General features: G+C 50.2%; 1 protein-coding gene across 1 annotated transcript in view; it reads left to right on the top strand.

The window, feature by feature from the left end:
- PPP1R12B (protein phosphatase 1 regulatory subunit 12B) overlaps positions 1-16,908 on the top strand; it is a 132,170-nt gene extending 115,262 nt beyond the window's left edge. The window contains exons 19-24 of the mRNA XM_054648839.2: positions 2,594-2,610; positions 3,083-3,230; positions 5,418-5,522; positions 5,789-5,842; positions 7,178-7,228; positions 16,822-16,908. Coding sequence (XP_054504814.1) covers positions 2,594-2,610; positions 3,083-3,230; positions 5,418-5,522; positions 5,789-5,842; positions 7,178-7,228; positions 16,822-16,908 — 462 coding nt within the window. The remainder of the gene's footprint in view (positions 1-2,593; positions 2,611-3,082; positions 3,231-5,417; positions 5,523-5,788; positions 5,843-7,177; positions 7,229-16,821) is intronic.
- The last annotated feature ends 3,457 nt before the right edge of the window (positions 16,909-20,365 follow it).

Genomic DNA, 20,365 nt, shown 5'->3' with positions numbered 1-20,365 from the left:
TTAATAGGAAAATTAAAAATACAAATGCAGTAGTACAAACAAACCCCTGCCAGAGTCAGAGCAGGCCCTGTCCCCTGTGTGTCAGGGTGGTGGCACAGCCCCATCCCATGGGGGCTCAGCCCTCCTGCAGTGCCAGCTGTGGTTCTGCTGGAGCAGGGATCCTGCACAAGGGGGGAGTTTTCCTCTGCAGCTCCAGGGCTGCTGCAGATGGGCCTGGGCTCCCTCTGGCAATGCAGGGCAGCAGAAGCTGCTCCTCTGGCAATGCACTGGGCAAAGGCTGCTGTGCTGTGCCAGGCTCAGATTGTACCCAGGTAGGAATGCTTGGCTCCTCCCCTGGGCGCAGCATCTCCCCATGGGATGATGGAATTGGATCAGCCATGCAGGGACACTCAGTGGCCATGAACAGAAGATAATTAATAATTAATAGCCCATGAACAGAGGATATTTCCTGGAGGGAGGCTTGGTTGTGGAAGAAATAAAGAAAACTGCCCAATGAACAGCAGATAACTGCCCCACCTCTGATGATGGCAATAGAATACACACCCCCAGCTGCATCTTGCAACCTAGGACAGGCTGGCACTAGACCTGAGCAAGAGCCTGGCTGAGGATGGCCCTGTGGGCACAGCTGGAGGGAGAATGTGCTAATTCATAGCAGGATTTGCTTGTCCTTTCAATCTCTGCAGGTAGCAGCTTTGTCTGAGCTGTGCTCCATCCTCGAGGCTCCACATGAAGGGTCCCAGCAGTTCATTTTCCTAGTGCTGGTGCTCACAGCACAGTGTGTCAGAGGCTGTGCTGCAGAGCCCACGCAGTGCAGACTCCCTAGGCACCTTCCTGTCCTGAATCAGGATGCCAGATGAGGGTCACATTAGGCTGGATGAATTCAAACCTCAGCAGCCAGGTGCAGGTAATGGATTGCTGTGTCCTGGCAAGCAGCAGGCAGGGTTGGGCACAGGGCAGGATGCTCTGGGAGCTGCCCCCTGCTCCTCTGCCTTGGAGTGGAGGGGTGGCTGGGTCACTTGTCCACTGGGTGACTTAATCCCTCTCTCTGTGGTGTGTACTCCCAGATCCCTGCCCAGGATCAGAGGCATTGTCTGGATGCCAGGTGGGAGTGGGTGGTCTGAAGTCTTTAACCACCAGGGTGCCAGACAGGCAGCACATCTGCCTCCCAGTGAGGCCTTAGCACTGGATTTACTGGTGTAGCTGACAGCACAGCAGTGCAAGCATGCCTGGGCACAAAAAGCCTGACCTCTCATCTGCTCTGATGTCCTTTGTGTTGACTCTGTTAAAAAGAGCTGAGGGAATTGGCTGGAAGTGCCTGTGGGAGGTTTGTGCTCACTCAGAACAATGATGCTACTGATAAACCAGCAGAATACTGGGCTCAACTTCCAGTTCAAGGGAGGATAAAGAGTTGGAATGCACCTGGAATTTGAGTACATATCTGTCAGAGGAGGTGACTGTCAGTGTGGCATGTCCTGCAGGACAGTGATGGTGTCACCACTGGATTTATGCAACTGTAGGAAGGAACTGTTCGATCCAGAAATTTCATTGAAATGGTGGTTTACTACATTAAGCCTCTGTAGGATATTCATAGAATCATTATTAAGTTGGAGAAGCCCTCTAAAATCATTGAGCCCAAACTTCCCCCAGCATCACCATGTTCACCATTAAACCTTGACCCCAGATGTCACATCTGTACATTTTCTGAATATTTCCAGGGAGTGTGACCAGCACTGCCCTGGGCAACCTGTGCCAGGGCCTGACCACCGTTTCAAGGAGGAAATTTTCCCTGATACACAGCTAGCCTGAACCTCCCTGACATCACTTGAGGCCTTTCTTTGTGTCCCTGTTCCCTGGGCCCAGAGCCAGGTCCCCCCTTGTACAGGCTGAGCCCTTTCCCCAGCTCCCTCAGCTGCTCCTGGTGCTCCTGCCCCTTCTCCAGCTCTGTTCCCCTCTCTGGACATGCTCCAGCCCCCAATGTCCAAAGGCAGCCCAGGACAGCACAGCAGAGGTTTGGGTATTGATGGGGAAAGAAGAACCCTACAGAGGCTCCAACCACCCTGGTGTAAGGATCTTCTCCCTCCCTCCTGCAGCTGCTATTGTGTCTCTGTCTGTCACAGTGAGGCTTTTCTCCATGGGGAACTGCTTGCCCATGAAGAGAAGAGTGTTTGTGATTTTCTCAAGTTCAGCACAAACACTGGGAGATCCCTGTGTCTGTTAATCTCCCTCACCCACGTCACTCAGCACAGTGATAATAGTCAGGAAGAATAACTTCACTGGAAAAGGGAAACAGTAGATTAGTTTGGATTCCAGAGAAGGCATTTCAATTCTGGAGATGAGAATTTGAACAGCAAGGTTCAGGATTTCTTAGGTGAGTGAAATAAGTGCTTCAGAGGAGCTGAAGCAGTTGAAGATTCAGGCAGAGATTGGAGATTCCCAGTTTGGGCTGGGAAATCTCTGTGTAGCCTGGCATGAGCTGGGTGCTGGTATCTGAGGTGGGAAATTGCTGCTGCCTGGAAGCTCTGCAGTTTTGAATTGAATGTTTCATTCTCATTATTAATTACCTTTTGCTTTCTTTTTTTTTTTTTCCCTTCAGCATGAAAGACTTTCCAGGTAAGAATTTTATTTTTTTCTTTTTTTTTCTGTGTAATATTTATTGGCAACATGTTTTTGTATGCCTTTGAGGATTCCCTGTGCTTCAAATCCAGTCTGGTACTGGCTATTTGGTCCTTTCCTGAGCTTGGCTGTGGCACCAGTTTGCTTCTATTCTTTACTCCCCAAATGATTAACCTCAGTGCCCTCTTAGAAATTGAGCTGGTTCCCACCCTGGAGATGAGAGGTTTGTGGGAAGTCAGTGCCCATGGGAGGCTGGGCTGGTACCCTGGGATTTTTTCAGTTCTTGTAGTGGTAGTGGCTGCCAGGTTTTGGGCAGCAATCCCTAGGGCCAAGCGGAGGGTGCTCCCACCGACCCCAGAGCTCTGGCTCCGCTGGGTCTGCCACCCCTGCAGTCCCAACCAGCTGGGCTCTGTGCTGGCTGTTCCAAGTTACCACAGCTCCACAGTGCTGGATCTTCCTCGTGTTTCAGGTTGGAGGCAGCTACAAACCCCAGCACGAGCGACTCATCGTACAGCGAGCGCGCCTCCGGCCGCTCCAGCGCCTACAGCCGCAGGGAGAACCGGCTCGCCGCGCTCAGCAGCCGCGCCGAGGAGGAGAGCAACAGGGACTACAAGAAAGTAGGAGTTTTAAACTGATTCTTGTCATTGCACACACTGCAGAACCTGCCTGTTCTGCAGAAACCAGCCCCAAGAATCAGTGGGAAGAAAGAGAAAATGTTTATGTTGATTTTCTCTGTTTCAGAGAATCCAGTGGTTTGGGTTGGAAGGGTAATGTGACCTTTTGCTGGGCTTTGGGGTGTCCCCAGCAGGCTGCAGGAGTCACAGATAGTGCAGTCCTGTTCGGGACAGGCTGTCTGAGCTCCCAAACAGCTCCCAGCCACAGGCCACCTTAGCAAGCTTAGGTGATATCAGCTCTAGTGATTATCAGCTCATTGTGATTTCAGCTCTTTGCTTGCTGGGTGCCTTAGGCAGACACAGGGAGAGAGAGGAGAAGGCTGTGTGGGGTTCCACAGGAGTGTCTTTATTGAATCTTCTGTGAAGGTTCCCAGTGACAGCTCTTCTGCCAAACTGAGCAAAACCAGCTCTTTATATAGGGTACAGGGGTATCAGAAATTGTCCAGTAGCAAGGGTTAAAGGAAAGTGACCTATAGAGTTACAGAGAGATGAGCAGGGGTCCGAAGGCGGAAGAGAGGGGCTTCTAGCCCATTCACCACAACTTGGCATTTCCTGTCTCAGGCTGCTGACCACCATGGAGGCATTGTAGGACCTGGGTCTGCTACAGAAGGGACCTTAAAGTTCATCCTATTCCACCCCTGTCATGGGCAGGGACACCTTGCACTATCCCAGGTTGATCCTGTATGTCTTGGTGTGAAAGACAGTTGCCTGCTAAGGAAGGCAGGAGCCTCCCCTGAAATGGAGAATGTAAACCCTCCCCACCCCTCTGAATTGCTATAAATTTTAAATTGAGGGTCTCTCAGGCAAAAAATATGGGAGCAGGAAATAACAGTTCTTTAATAGGGAAGAAAATAAAAGGATAAAATAAACAATGCAGTAAACCAAAACAACACTGACGGAGTCAGAACCCAGCCTGACACCCTGTGGGTCAGGGTGTGGGCAGCAGAACCATTGGAATTGTGGCTCAGCCCTCCTGCAGTGCCAGGGCTGGTTCTGCTGGAGCAGGGATCCTGGAGAAAGGTGCAGTCTCTGCCTCTGCAGATCCAGGGGCAGAGGCAGCTGCTGTTCCTCTGGGCAATCCAGTGCAGAAGCCGTGCTGGTGTTCCAGAATCTCCAGATTATATCCAGGTAGGAATGCTTGGCTCCTCCCCCTGGGCTCACATCTCCCAATGGGATGCTGTAGTTCTTATCAGCCATGCAGGGACATTCAATGGCTGTTATCAGCAGATGTCTCCTCCCAAGGGAGGAGTGGGTGTGGAAGAGATAAGGAAAACTGCCCACATGACAGAAGACAACTGCCATGCAGATGGCAAATAGAATACATCTTGCCTTGCACTCTGGGACACTGTGATAGATGAGTAATGTGATGATTGACTCTCACAATTAACAGACAAATATCATGTATATAGGTTAAGAAAAGTTTTATAGATTTATAGTTATGTTTTACCCCCTCGTGTGGTTATCAAGGGACAGCTGGAGTTGGGACATCTGGGAGGGCTGGCTTGTCACTATGGAACACCTGACCTCCAATCCGGATTTGAGGAAGAGATCTCCACCACTGGACAGCAAAGAAGGGGTTGATGGACAGAACTTTGGGAGGGGTTAAAGGGTTAAAAAAGGGAAACCTCCATTGTGTGGGAGAGAGAGCACATGGCGGGAAAAATCCTTTGTGCCATAGCCTTTTTTCTATATTCAGTCTTCTGTTGTATGTTTTATAAGGTTTAATAAACCTTCCTAAACTATGAAAAGTGAGTAACCATTTCTCACACTCCTGGACCTGAAAACTTCCAGGGATCCAGAGGCAGCCACAGCTTCTCTGGGCACCCTGTGCCAGGGCTTAACCACCTTGTGAGTAAAGAATTACCTAAATTAAAACTGTCCCCTCTTGGTTGTGTTTAAACTCCCTACAAAATTCAACAGCTGTTTTCTTATTTCTAATTCATGAATTATGAAAACATAAGTAAAGCATCCAAGTTGGTTTTGTTTTCCCTTCTTATCTGTTGATGTATGGGAGCAAAGTGACCCCCTCAGCTCAGTGCTGAGGGCAGTGTCTGCTCAGAGCAGCCTGGCAGGATGGGGTTAATTAACCAGGAGCAGCCTGGTTAATTGAGCTCTTGTTTTGCATTTCAGTTATATGAGAGTGCCCTGTCTGAAAATCAAAAGCTGAAGTCAAAGCTGCAAGAAGCCCAGCTTGAGCTGGCTGATATCAAAGCAAAGTTGGAAAAAGCAGCCCAGGTAAGGGAAAATCCAGGTCCTGACTGGAGAAACTGAGCACTGGCCATGACAAAGCAACACTTGTTCCAGATTGGGAAAGGGAAGGGAGCTCCTGGAAGGATATTCTTGGGAGGGAAGGTGCCATAGAGGAAACAGAAATAAACAAATAATTTTGTAAATCAACATGTTGCATCCCAAGCAAGAGCATCTGCAGGCTGTCTTGGCCTTTGTGCAGCACCCTGTGAGTGCTCTCAGGTTTAATCACTTTCTATTTTTAATTTCCATAGCAGAAACAGGAGAAAACTTCTGACCGGTCCAGCATGCTGGAGATGGAGAAGAGGGTACGTGTCTCTGCTTTCTTCTGAGTCACAGCTGTGCCTCGTGCAGGGCAGTCATTTCTAGAAGGGAAGTGTTAATTAAAAGATAAGTTGTATTTTTGCCTTGAGGAGCAGTGCACAATGATAATTGTGTTCTGACCTTTGCAGGGCCTGAGACTGCTGCTCTCAGCTTCATTCTGATTCCTCTCTTTGGTTCTAAGCAGCTGAGGGCCAATGGATTGTATCACACTGGGAGACTTAGTCCATTATGCTTTAAAACATTCTTGATCCTTACAAATAAAGGCTGGTTTGGGGTGGTGGGGGAACAAGGCAAAATCCTAGAAGGGCTGTTCTCAATCCCTTCTTTCCCCAGCCTGGGTTGATACCAAGGATTGCCCCAACCCAGGGACAGGACCTTGAACTTGGCCTTGTTGGAGTCAGGGCAGCATCCTGTATAACTTCTGTTGAATTAAGATCACAACAGCCACAAATTCTGTGAGTTAGAAAGTAAAAGCATGTCCAGCTGTTCTCGGTGAAGATGCATTAACTGTTTCCAGGATGGCTCATGCATTTTGCACTGATGAATCCCTGGATGAACTGTGCTGTGGGCAAAAAGTGACCCAGAATTCATCATCCACAGCACACTCAGAAGCTGCCTTTTCCTCATTCTCCTGGCCTCATGGCTCTTTGCACAGGGCAAAGGAGCAGGACAGAGAGTGTATATCTTGTTCTTGATGCATGTTTCCCACTTCCCCCTTCTCAGGGCATGTCCCTGGAGCAGTTTGAGCCCCTTCATGTTGGGAAAGTCACTGAGGAGTCCACTTCTCCTCACCTTGGCACAGGTGTAGCTGAGGCCACTCACACAGCAGAGTCTAATCTTCACTTTCTAAAGTGCACTGAAAGCAGTCAGCTTTACAGCCCTGGATTATCTGGGAGAAACAGGATTTCCAGGCAGGGAATTTCCATGTTCTGTTTCCTATTTGAGTGGCTCAGGGACTTTTCTCGTTGCCACCTTCAGTGGAGTATAAGTAAATCCATGGCTTCACCTACAGAGCTCAAAATCACATTACATCAGCAGCTCCTGAGAACTGGGATCACTGAAAATGGAGAATAATTTAATTAGGGGTGTGAATAGAGCTTGTGATCTGCCCAAACAGGCCCAGTTTATATCCCTGCTGGTTTGCCAGCTGCCCTCTCCCATCTGATCAGCTCCTGGTTGTAACCTCTGCCTTGCATTCCCCTCTTCAGGGAATGCTGCTACAGAAACACAAGACTTCTATTTTTCTTTAAAAGAAAATATACTGTAAATTTTTCTTCCAAATCCTTGTGACCTTCTTTGTCATGAATCCTTGTAAACAGGAGAAGCGAGCCCTGGAGCGGAAACTCTCTGAAATGGAGGAGGAAATGAAGGTAAGAAATAATCTTCACTGTGTCTATTCCATTTTATATGCTTTGTATTCATGTCTTTGGGGATTGTCACCCAGGAGTAGGATGTTAAAGGTGTCCATGGGAAGGATCTCATTTTCCTTTCTGCAGTCAGAACCTGCTTTAATGGCCCTGTTCTCCAAACATGAAATGCTAATAAACTGTCCTGGTTCTCATTCATCTGATTGCTCCTATGTTTGATTTGTTCTGCTGTTTAATCTGAGAATGGTGAAAGCTGTTCTCCTTAAATGCCTTCCTAAACTAACTTTTTGTGGCATCGCTGAGTTCCAGTGTGCTGACCCCCTGTGCTCTGACTAGTCTGCAGCCCAAGTAAAGCCACTGAGGTTCTCTCCGGATGGGTAAGAAGACAAAGCTGGCTTTGAGCTCACGCACACTGGCCAGCAGAAAACACAGAGTGGTTGTGTTCCTGTGCTCCCTTCCCACAGCATGTCACTGGGAGGCCACGGCAGCCTGGGATGGATAATTCCAGCAAAGAGGAATTTGCTTCCTGGTGGGATGTGCAGCATGGCTTGCTGTCACCAGCCATGGCCACTGGTGCTCCAGCACATTCTTGCTCCCATGGTGTGGCTTCCAGGATGGCTGTGGCCATGAGGGGAGCCCTGCAGGGCCCAGCAGTGTCTGGCTGCCCACACACCCCCAAAGCCTCTCCCAGCTCAGCAGCACTGCAGCACGTTCTGCTGGATGTCAGTGCTGTGTTCACAGAGTGGGTGTCCCTCTGCTCTGCCCCTGCTTTCCTTCCCTTTCAACATCAGCAGGTGGGACCAAGCTGCTCTCAGAAGGAAGGACCCACCTGAGAGCTCTCCCTGCACCGTGCACCGACAGAAATTACTTCCTGCCACCCTGGAGGAGGTTCCAGCTCTGTTTCTATTTGAAGCTTTTGTTTCTACCAAGCACATTAACTCTGAAAGGCCTGTGCTGCATCTTCTGCTGCAATAAGTAGCACAATGATACGATGGATTCTTGCTGTAAAGGCTCTTGTTCTCTCAGAGAGGGGAAAAGAAGCCTGGATGTGTGAGCCAGAAGGAGAAAGGATTGACTATGTCTAAATTCCAAACTCTTTGTTCAGTGAGCAGGTAGGAACCTTCCACTGCACAGAGACTTTCCTGTAATTACAGCACTGGGGTCTTCAAGAGAGATACAGGCATGAGCAGTTTGTGTTGGTCCTTCAGCTCTGCAGATCACTGCAAACCTGCAACTTCAGCCCATGGAGTAAGAAGACAAGGTGGTGGCCTCTAGTGGCCTCAGTCTGGAAACATAACTGCTCTGGAAGGAAGTAGTGAGGGAAGGTTCCTGCAGGGTCTATGGGACACAGCCAGAGCGCCTCCAGGTCAGGTGGTCTGGAGCTGCAGAGCCATGGAAGCCAAGGGAGGGCAGAAGGAGAAGCACTGCTGGAGGTTGGACGTGTTCTCACACTGCCTCGAGAGACATGAGCTGAAGGAACCTGGCTCCAGCTGAAAATGAGGTCCTTGAGGGTGGTGCTGACTCTGCTCTCTGTCTGTTCTTGGCTGCATTGGACAACCAGAGTGGCCTTCTGTTACTAGAACAAATAGAAAGGGATTTGGAAAATCTCTCTTCTGGGTCATACTACATTTTTACTAGTTTTTGCAAAACCTTAATCATGTAGTGAGTACCTGAAGGCACTGTGACATGTCTTGTTTGACACCTACTCAAAAAAAAGGAATATAAAATCTCTTAAGAAAGAAGCATTGAATTGGACCTTTCCAAAGGGAAACTGTTGTGTCCATTTGCATGATGCCTTGAAGTGGGAGAAGCAGCCCTGCTGTGTTTGCCTGGAGGGAGATAACCTCTGCAGAGCATCCCTGTTACTCACTCGTGTGGGAGTTGAGCCAGGAAAATCTACTAATTCTGGCTGGGCTTTCATTCTTGTTCCTTGCACTGCCTGAGTAGCTGTTGTGCAGAGTCAGAATAAGTAAGGAGTCGTGAAGGAAAAGGCAAATCCACCAATTTCCTTTAATGTGGAAACAACCAAACCTGTCAGGTGATTAGGTCTCAGGTTGTTTTTGGGAATTCTTCCCACTAGTCTTTGAATCCAGCAAGACTCACATCCAGCTGTTGGATCCAGGGGTGTCTATGTCCAGGTGTGCACAACATGTCCTGGCCAGGGCTGTCCTCTCCTTGCAGCTGACTTCTGAGGAAGAGGAGGCAGAGGTGGCAGAAATGTGCAGTACTTCAGCCTGTGTTTGAGGGAATGAGCTTTGCTCCTGTCTGCAGTGTGACCCCTGCTACCAAAGCCATAGAGAAGTGAAGAGGATCAAGACAGGCTTGGTAACTTCAAGAACCTTGGTGGCAGAGCTGCTCCTCAGACCTGCTCTTGCAAAGTTGACAGAGAAGTGCAGCATTTCCCTGAGTGACTGCACAATTCAACTGGAGATCCAGAACCTTGGCTGAGACAGGAGAAAGAAAATTAACTTTTGCACTGAGCTGAATTCAATGCCAAGTGCCTGAGGTCCCAACTTAACACAGCAATTGTTCTTGAAGGTCACAGAAGCTCCTTTATTCCATAGCAGTGCTGCAGCTCCTGGCTTCAGCATCGTGCAGGCTCTGGGCATTTTTATTTAGTGTTGCAGGCACAAAATCTGTTAATTGAAGGCAGGTACAGAGAACTGAGAAACCTGCTTTTGCTAAGCCAAGTATCAAGCAGAGTGATAAGCAATCACAGCGGTATCATCCAGATCCTGCTCTTTGCCCTTGGCTTCAGTCCCAGCCTCCCAGCCCTTGCTGGATTTGGTGCATAAACAGGAGCCTGGCCTACCTGCAGTCACACATATTTTTACATAAATGATCCCTTCTGTGACTGTGCAGCATGTGGAGGCTGAGCAGGGGGTGATGGGACCATGCTGAGGTTCTTTGCTGTGCAGGTGTGGAAAAACAAAGGTGGTCTCTGAAATGGTCACAGTCCTTTCCACCTCACAGAACAATGCCCCTACTATGTATGTTAGATGCTTTCTGCCAGCTGTGAGCCATGTTATAAAACAGAGGGGCTTTATTATCTGTGTATCATAAAATCATGGAATATCCTGAATGGAAAGGGAGCCACAGTCCAACCCCTGCCCTGCACAGATCCCCCAACAATCCCACCCTGGGCATCCCTGGCAGCGCTGCCCAAACACTCCTGGAGCTGTGGCAGCCTCGGGGCTGTGCCCATTTCCTGGGGAGCCTGGGCAGTGCCAGCACCCTCTGGGGGAAGAACCTTTCCTGATACCCAGCCTGACCCTCCCCTGGCCCAGCTCCAGCCATTCCCTTGCATCCTGTCCCATCTCACAGAGAGCAGAGATCAGAGCTGCCCCTTGGATGGAGCTGTAGCCCCTAGTGAGGTCTGACCTCAGGCTCCTCCAGGGTGAACAGACCAAGTATCCTCAATCATGTTTGGTACTATCAAAAGAAGTGACTATTCCAGTACAGCCATCTTCCAGCAGCTCCTGCTGTGATGTATCACAGGACAGCTGTGCCATGTCTGTCTGTCTGTCCTCACTGAGCACAGTGGCAGCCAACAAATCTTGGGCTGTGAATGGATGGATGGATGGATGGATGGATGGATGGATGGATGGATGGATGGATGGATGGATGGATGGGATATGGTGAGCAGGGATCTCACTGCTGTGGTGTCACTGCAGCTTTCCTGCAGTTTGTTTGCTGTAGCTCTGTCTTGGGATCTGTTGATTTATCCAGTGTCAGAACTGTGTTTATGTGTCCCAGGAGCTGCTCTGTCAGTTTGATGATCTCAGGGGCTCAAACCCCCTCCTTTGCTGGCTCCCTGCCTTCCTGTCTTGCTTACCTTGATTTTGCAAAGCTTTCCAAAGAGGTGTCTTCATTCTGTCATGGAGAGTAAATGTAGGGCTTTTGTGCAGCTAGGAATGGAGCTGATGGCTGGGGGCCATACAGAGTGCTTCAGTTTTGTACAGGAATGAGCCCTTGGACAAAATGTCCTGGGACACAGCCAATTCCTTGCCAGCTGCAGTCAGCTCTGGGTCATACAGAATTCCAGTGGCTTGGGTTTGAAGGTGCCCTTCTCATTCCACCCCTTACCATGGGCAGGGACACCTTCCACCATCCCAGGCTGCTCCAAGCCCTGTCCAACCTGGCCTTGGACACTGCCAGGGATGGGGCAGCCACAGCTGCTCTGGGCACCCTGAGTAGTGCAGGTTGGGTGGATGGTCATTGTCTTTGTGTCACAGTAGATTCTTTCATGGTGCTCCTTGTTCAGGACAGACAGCACCTCCTTTGAGTGCTTTTTCCTAATGAAATGGTAGAAAGGAACCGTCTTCCTCCTAAACCCTTCCCTCTGTCTTCTTCTGCCACTAAGTGGACATAGGGAGGAATATGGTGCTTTGTGGGACTGCCTTGGTTTGGGACTGGGATTTTGCCACTTGAATTTACAACTCTTCTCGTGGATGTTTCCTGCCTGCCCCTGCCCAGTGCTGGGGCTCCCTCCATCATGCAGGATGGGTTCTTGCACAGGAGGGGTTCTTGTTTTCTTGTGGCCCAGCTGCCCAACCTCTCAGGAGCAAGGAGGGCAGAGATGCTGCTCAGGAAGCAGCTCCACAGCATCTCCTGGCACCTGCAGTAGTGTAAATGTCCAGCACATGAATTCACTTGGGCATTACTGGGAACAGTGTCATCCTTGTGGCACTGGGATGTCTGCATGGCTTCTACCATTTCCCTGTTCTGCTTCCTCATGGCTCTTCTGTTCCTGACCTCCCACTGCTGCTGTACCTGTGCAAGCCTCAGTTTGTACCCATGTCCAGTTTGTGCCTGTGTCCAGTTGGTTCCTGTGCCCAGTTTGTACCCACTCACAGTTTGTACCCATGTCCAGTTTGTACTCATGTCCAGTTTGTGCCCGTGCCCAGTTGGTTCCTGTGCCCAGTTTGTACCTGTGCAAGCCCCAGTTTGTACCCATGTCCATTTTGTGCCTGTGCAAGTCCCAGTGGGGCTTGGTCTCTGCCCTGTCCTGTGCCCGTCATTGCCTTTGTCACCAGGAATGCCCTCCTGGCACGTCCCCACTGTGGGAGATGCTCTCATTCAGACTCCTCTTCCTAAAATGAACAGTTTAAGGTTCAGACTTGTCCCCTCTGAAGGTCAGAGATAAATTGAGCCCTGAGACAGAGAAGAGTTGAATCTGGACAGGGATGAGAAACCAAACCCCAGAGGTTTTGGCAGGACTGAGCCTGGGCAGACCCAGGAGCATCACTCAGGTATGACAGACACAAGCAGACACAGTTCCTGTCCTGGTGATCTGCTGTGGGACAGTGGCACTTTCAGGTGCTTCAGTCTCTGCCTTTGGGATCTTCCAGGAAGCTCTGATTCCTTTTTGCTCCACACAGCTGCTTTGGCTTTTAGAGATACATGAAGAAAAGGAGTTTTAAAGAAATTCTCGGTTCCCAGCAGTGCTTTCAGAGCCTGTCTAGGTGTTAAGTCACTGGTGATAGGTCTCACAGCAGTTCCCAGGTCCCAGGGCTGTCAGGGTAAACTAGAATACAATCCTGCTTTGTGGTGGGAAATCCCTGTATGTGACCTTTTTTAAGACTTTGGGGGCCCCTGGAGAAAGGGCTGATTCCCAAAATATCCTTGGTGTGTTGTCAGGCTTTCCCCATCCAGCACTCACTGCTACTAATTTCTTTTATTCTCTTTTTTTCTTTCACTGCCTATGGACTAAACTCCCATTTCTGTGCCCATTTCTGTTCATTTCCATGATGTTCTCTCTGTATTTCTCTGTCCACTCCTCTCACTCTCTGCAGAATCTCCACCAGCTCAAACAGATTCACACTCTGAGGCAGATGAATGAGCAGCTGCTGGCTGAGAACAGGGCTCTGACTCGGGTTGTAGCCAGACTCTCTCTGCCCTCCAAGCCCAAGGAATCAGAGGAGCTGTAGCTGCTTTCCCTCGGGCTCATCTTGCCTCCTCTTCCTCTCCTCCAGGCAGGTCTCCGCTCTCCTCTGCTCTCCAGGCTGCCTGGGGAAGCTTGTGGCTCAGAGCTTGTGGCACAGCATCTCTGAATTCCAGGAGCATGGAGCTGCTGCCATGGCAGGGCTTTGCTGGAGCTCTGCTCCCCCCTGGCTCTTGCTCTGCTTGGCAGATGCTGCTGCCCTTGCCAGCTTAGCATTGGGAATGGCTTTGGGGTGGCTTGGCAGTGCCAGCAGCTCCTTGCCAGGCACTTGGCCTTCAAACAGACCCACAGAAAGTTTGTGTTGGAAGGGGTTAAGTTAAAGTTCATCTCGTTCCACCCCCTGCCATGGGCAGGGACACCTTCCACTAGACAAGGTTGCTCCAAGCCCTGTCCAGCCTGGCCTTGGACACTTGAAAATAAGTGGTTTGTGCTACATGTCTGCTTATAATATAATTCTTTTTTTAATTAGACATAGTTCAGGGAGAAACTGGCACTCAGCAAATCAGATTATCCAAAGTCAGGAAATTTTCAGGGATGTTGTGAAAAGCTAACATTTTAGACAGAAAGGGTATTTTTAGTAAAACTACAAAGTGAACTGTTCCTCAGCAGGTTTGCTTGGTCACTTGAACAAAAAAGACAAGCTCCTTTCCTTATTCTAAATTGAAATGTTTGGGTATGAGTCCACAGGCTCAGCATCCCCCTGCCTGCTGTGGCCTGGAACAGGGTGGGGGATGCAGCAGGAGCCAGACCAGGAGTGCTCTGTGTTTTCATCTTCTGTTTTAAATCCAGTGCTGGACAATTAATGGTGGAAACCCAAGGATGAGTCTTCCCTAAGCTTTGCCTTCACACATCACACAGTTAAATTACATCTCTTCCTGCTACTTCATTGGTTCAATGCTAAAATAAAGCTGTAAACGCTCCTTTCTTGGGGCCCTACCTGTCCTTTGCAGGTTAGTAGGGATATTCATATCCTTTGGGACACAAGAAGTTGTGTGCTCTTGTGGGCTGGAAGTGGCACCACAGAGTAAAAAAATCTATTCTTAGCACACAAATTATATCAAGGCTGATTAACCATAGAAACAAACTAATCAGGGGAATTGTGGCTTCCCCTTTCCAGGAGTCTCAGCTCAAGCCCACATGTGTGTCACAAGGGCCAGGAGAGTCAGGGGTTATATTGTGTGCCCTGGATTGTGCAGGTGGTCAGGTGAAATGATCTCACAGCCTTTCTGGGTTTAATCTGTGGCACTATCCTCCAACCTGGCCCTGCCTCATCTCTTCTCATAAACTGTGAGTTTAAATCATTCTCCTTCCCCACATGCTTTGAGATCTGAGAGGGAAAATTGGGCAAAATTCTTTCCAGAAAAAGAAGTGATGTTTCACAACCTGCAAGTCACCTCTCCTCCTCCCAGGACGTGCCCACGTTATCACTGCCCTGCATCCCCCTCTGCTCTGGCTGAGACTCACACTTCCCTCCTCACTCACAGGTTTGCAGGTCCCTGCCAGTGCCCACACTGGGGGAGAGCCATGGTCTGTGAGCTCTGCTGATTTAGTTTCAACTCTCTGAGTAGGTCCAACACAGGATGTTGCTGGTGTGTGTAAACTCTGCCTCAGAGGTGTCTGTGGACATGACAGCTGTGCAGAGATGTCCCTGCTTTAGGCTCTGCCAGCTGTCCCATGCTCTGGCAGCAGTGCTTTTCAGTGAATCTCATTTTCCTGAAGGCACGTGGTTTCTGAGGAGCTGTGTTCCCATGTCCCAGGTGACACCAACACTGCTCATGGTCAGCCCTGCCATTCCCTGGGGCTGGGCCACATCCCCACTCACCATTCCTGGGAACTTCAGCCCTTCCAGCCTGTTCCCATGGGGTTCATTTCACCTGACTTGAGACTACTCTGCTTCAAAGGGAGGAACACCCTGGGCTTGTATTGTCTAAGGCTGATGTGCAGCTGTCAGGAGGCCTCAGTGGGCCCTGGTGGAGCTGGGTTATGACCAGGAAACGTGTCCAGAGGCATTTATTTCACATTTATTTCACACACTCCTCCATTTTCAAATAAGTGACACAGGTCACACGAAGCCCCCCATGAGGCACAGCCCTGTCAGGCTCCAGCTGAGCCCTGGGTCTGCAGTGGTTCTCTCTCACATTGTTTCTGGGAACTGTGACAGGTTCTCTCTCCCAAAACGAGTGTCAGGACTTCACACATTATCACAGCAATGGGCACTGCAGAGCCACCCCAGGCAGTGACAGGGGCCTGGCAGGTCTGCCAGTGGGTGGAGGGGCCAGTGTGAGTGGCAGTGGAGCTCAGGAGGAGACACAGGAGTGCAGAGATACCAGGAGCTCTGCTGTGTCTCTGAGCTCCTGATCACTTTGGGCAATGCCTCTTCTTTGGCCATGAGAAGTGGCACAAGGAGCCATGAGTGCTGTTCTGGTGACAGCCCAGCCATGGTGTCACAGCAGCACTGGCTCCAGGCAGGCACACTCAGCACCTCTGGCTGGAGCTCTGGCCAGCCCAGCACATGGATTTACCCTTCCCACAATGTCCCACCATGCAGCACCAGCCCCTCCTCCCTCTCTAAAAATCCTCCCAGCTGAAACATCCCCCAGCAGTGCCCACGGGGATGGAGTTGGGTGTGTTGGGTCCCACCATGGCTTGGCCCAACCTTGTAAGAAGGGAATTGCTCTGGTGGGAGCTGGAACTGCCCCAGGAGCTGCCCCCACTCAGAGCTGGTGATCAGGGAGGGACTGCAGGTGGAGGGGGGCAGAACATTGTGGTCAAAGCTGAAACACCAGGTTAGGAGGAAGGAGAAGATTTAGTGCAGATTTTTAATTAGAGGGAATTCCCCCAAGCTGCACCTTGGCAGACAGAAGTCGTGGCTGAGCTCGTACAGGTGCCATGTGTGTGATCCCACTCTGCCCTGGGTGCCCCTGCAGCCTTGGGGCAGCCTTGGGACCCCTTGTGTGCCACACCCCAGACAGGAGCAGGGGTCTCCCTCTGGTGCCCAGTGGTTGGGAACAGCCCAGGGAGGGTCACTGAGTGCAGCACAGGAAGCCAGCAGGTTTTATGCCAATGGGAGATGCTGGAAGGGTCTTGTTGAAGCTATTTCTGCTCTGTTTCCAAAGGCTTTTGTCTGTTACAACCTCAGCTGAGCACCCAGGAGGTACCTCCAGTGTCAGTGTGTTCTGCCAGTCCTCTGGCCTCAGCACTTGGGACTGTATTACACATCTACAGGGTCCCAAGGAGATCTGGGGGTATTCTAAAGAGATTTGGCAAAGTCCAGTCCTAAATGAAGATTCCTTTGGTTTCCCTTCCAGTCCTGACAAAATGAAAAAAGCATATCAGGAAAACCAGCTTTACTTGTGTGCTGAGCTGTATTTAGCCTCTGGGCACAGGTTTGGGATGAACCAGCTCAGAAATGGTTCCTGCCTTGCTGGTCTGGTCCTGCCCTGCTGCTGGGGCTGTGGCCTTGCTTTGCACCAGGGGCTCCCTGGTCAGTGCTGTGCTCGAGGCCCCTCTCACCCCTCACGCCTGGCTCTCACCCCAGCTTGTGAGAGCTCTGGAGGTGCTGCAGAGCCCTGGGAGGTGCTGCTGGAGGGATGCAGTGTCCCCTTGGCCCCCCAAGCCCCTCTGATCCCACCTTGTCTTTGTCTCTCCACAGATTTTGACAGAGCTGAAGTCGGACAACCAAAGGCTGAAGGATGAGAACGGAGCCCTCATTCGAGTCATCAGCAAACTCTCCAAATAGGAATCAGAGCAAAGGGAGGACAAGGAGGGGTGTCCTACACCAGCTGCCAACCCCACCACCGAGCCCTACCCCTTCCTTCCCGTCAGTACAGCAAGTGTTTCAGCCGTGGGATCAATGTCACACCTGCCTTGCCCTGCCCTTTGCTGTACATTCCCTTTCTACCCCTATTTCCCTCCCAACACACTCCCTGCCATTTTATTTTTTTTTTTAATTTATGCATGTTGTGGTATCTCGGACATTTTATTCAAGGGAGAAATGTGAGGACTGGGTTTGAGCTGCCAAAACTTCTTCCAAAAGCTCAGTGTTTGGTTTTGGACTCTGACCTGGAGTGGGAAGCTCCTACTGTAAAAAGTGACATCTGAAGAACTAACCCAGCATGTCCAAGCCCTTTACAGGTGGGAAATGTGAACCTGGGCTGGGACTCTGAGGATGCACATCAGCCCACAGAGATGTGGGACTCTGGTTAAATGTGATGCTGTGAAAGCCACCAGAGCTCATGTTTGTCACAGGCTGATGAGCTGTTTTGCACAGACACCTTCTCCTCTTGCCCCAGTAGACTGAGTCTTCTAGTTTAGATAAGATTTTGAACCTGTTCAGTAACATCAGTGCTGTGCTGATACTCAGTGTCAGACCCTTATCCCTCAGCCTCCCTTTCCCCCCCAGCCTGGGTGATCCTGTGTCACTTTGTGTCCTTCCAGGGCTCCTGTCTCTGTGGTTGGTAGCATCCAGTTGCCACCTGGACTCTTGTTCCTTGGGACAGGATATATCCCAGGCACTTGCTGAGCTTTCTGAAGGACAAACTTGAACCCCTACAGACCCTCTGCTGCTCTCATCTGTGTGTGAGCGTGAATCACCTTGTAGGGAGCTGTGCCCATGCCAGAAACCAGGCTCCCCTTCCCAAAAGCCATCTGGGACATTCTCCCGCTGCCTCCCTGAAGGCAGAGCCCATAGCAGAGCCTGCTCTGGTATTTCAGGTACCCTCCTTTTGATTTGCAGCAGGATTTGTAGACAGAATGCCAGCATCCTGTCCCGCACACCTTGAATAGGTCAGGATGTGTCAGTGTCAGAGGGACAGGGAGCTGCTGGTAACTGAATCATGGTAAATGAAAGTCTTCTGACCTGTCAGAAACTTGTGATAAGCTTTGACCTTGAAGGAACCCCCCCCAGAAATATTCCTCTTTAATATTACATGCACTCTAAACAGTTTGGAATTGTTCTCTCCCATGGGCATTTAGACATTGGCTCCTCTCTCCGTGCTGTGGGACGTCAGCAGTTCTGCTCAGCTTCCCATTAACAGATTCCTCTCAAACAGAACCTTCCCTCTCAGAGACATCCTGCTGTATCCAGACATTCTCCCATCTACATCCTTCCATATTTGTCCTTTCATCCCCTTTGTCCTTCAACTCCCCAGGCTCTGGCTGGCCAAGGGCAGCAGTTCTTGGTCACTGAACCTGGAGGTTGCCATGGAGCAGCTCTGCCATGTTCCTGAGCAGCTCTGCTGGCTCTGGCTGGGGGAGCTCTCCACTACCAGAGAGATGAGATACTTGAACATGAGCAGAATACTTGAGCTTGCTCAGCAGAGTAAAACTTATCTCTATCAGGCAATCCTGGGCTTTTTCAAACCTTTTGCTGGTTATTGCCTCAGAAAGCATCTCTGTTTCCTCTCTCTGGATTTTTTTTTCACCCCCCTATTCTCCATTTTCCCCCCTTCCCCTCCCTGTCCTGCCTGTTTCCACCTCTCTTGCTCTTCCTGGAGCTGCCAGTTCTCCCCAGGCAGCTCTGACCACAAGTTGCTCTTCAGCTGGTGGAGCCATTTGTGCAGCTGAGGCACCGTTTCTCCTGGTACACTGAGGCCCTGCCTCTGCTGCTGAGCTTTGGGAGGAAGAGACCAAAGCTGGTAAAGGCATCAGGGTTTCTGCAGAGCACTGCCTAAGCCAGGCATCCTTTTTATATTCCTTGATTTTAACCCTGCGCTATTTAACAGCTTTAAGTCTTGAGATCCAGTCAGTGCTTCCCCTGCACGCCGTCCCCTCCTGGTGCACTCTTTCTGTGAGTCCTTCTGCTGTTCTTGGTGTTTTCTCTCTTGGTGACCACTCCTCGCTTCAGCCTCGGGCTCTGCTCTGCTCAGGAGCTCAGGGGTCAGGAGCTCTGTCCCTTGTGTGCTCAGGGGTCAGGAGCCCTGTCCCTTCTGTGCTCAGGGGTCAGGAGCCCTGTCCCTTGTGTGCTCAGGGGTCAGGAGCCCTGTCCCTTGTGTGCTCAGGAGCTCGGGGCTCAGGAGCTCTGTCCCTTCTGTGCTTAGGGGTCAGGAGCCCTGTCCCTTCTGTGCTCAGGGCTCAGGAGCTCTGTCCCTTCTGTGCCCATGGAGCAGGAGGTGCTCCCCAGCTGGGCTGGCGCCTCAGGCTGCGCATCCCAGCAGGATGAGGAGGAGAGTTCAGAATCAAAATCCTGTCCTCTCACAGGCAGGTTCCTGGCAGCAGGAAGAAGCCTGGTGTCTGTTTTAGGGAGAGGGTTCAACCCAATCTGACAAATCCATCCTGCACTGATGTTTTGCCCCTTCTTACAGGACACTTGCTGTGCTTTTTCCCAAGGAGCAGAGTGGGAAGGCTGTGGAGGCTTATTCTGAGTGGCACCTTGCAAAGCCAAACCACTGCAGCTGCAGTGTCTGCTTAGCACTGGATTCTCTGAGCCCTGGGCCCCACAGCTCAGTGTCCCTGATCAGCCAAAGCTGTGAGCGTCTCATGGGACGGCACAACTTCAAATCACATTCTTGAGAATGGATTTTTTTTTGTCTCACTTCATGCCTGACATAACCAGTGCACTGAGGAGGTGACAAACAGGACACCTCAAACCCTGTGCTTGGCACAAGGTGCAGAGCAAATAGGTTTTTAAAATTGATCCCTCTTGGAACCAGAGCATTTGCCAGACGTGGTCTCCCTTGGGGAACATGAGCTTTTTTTTCTAAGCAATTGCTTGGGGTGAGTTAATTTTTATTGCTTGGGGTGAACCCACCTGTTGTGGCTGCAAGTTTGGTGATGGCTCTTTGTAAATAAACTCCTTGGAGAAGCAGGACTGGCTGATGAGATGGGGAGAGAATGTATTTTTATGCAACTTTTGAGTGGCCTTTCAAACCCTGAGATGAATGATTTGTTTTACTGGTTGTTGTTATATAGTATTATAAGTATTATGTGTTTGAAAGTTTGGGAATAATATTCACAGCTATGATGCTTGTAAACACAACAGTATTTATAAATGAATAAAGTAAGAGTTGATAAAATAGAAGCTTTGACTTTGCTTCCATCTTTCTGGAATTACAAGTTGTTTGTGCTAAAATTCCATTTCTCCCAAAATTCTCGTGGCATAACAATATCCATCATCCATAAAAGCACAAAAGTTTTTCAGCTACAACACAGGTGCCTTTTCAGGGGAAGCTGAAATGAAGGAACTGGGATGCACATCC

The sequence above is a fragment of the Agelaius phoeniceus genome, chromosome 25 (genome assembly GCF_051311805.1).
Source record: "Agelaius phoeniceus isolate bAgePho1 chromosome 25, bAgePho1.hap1, whole genome shotgun sequence".
Lineage (NCBI taxonomy): Eukaryota > Metazoa > Chordata > Aves > Passeriformes > Icteridae > Agelaius > Agelaius phoeniceus.
This window is presented reverse-complemented; position numbering and strand designations above follow the sequence as displayed.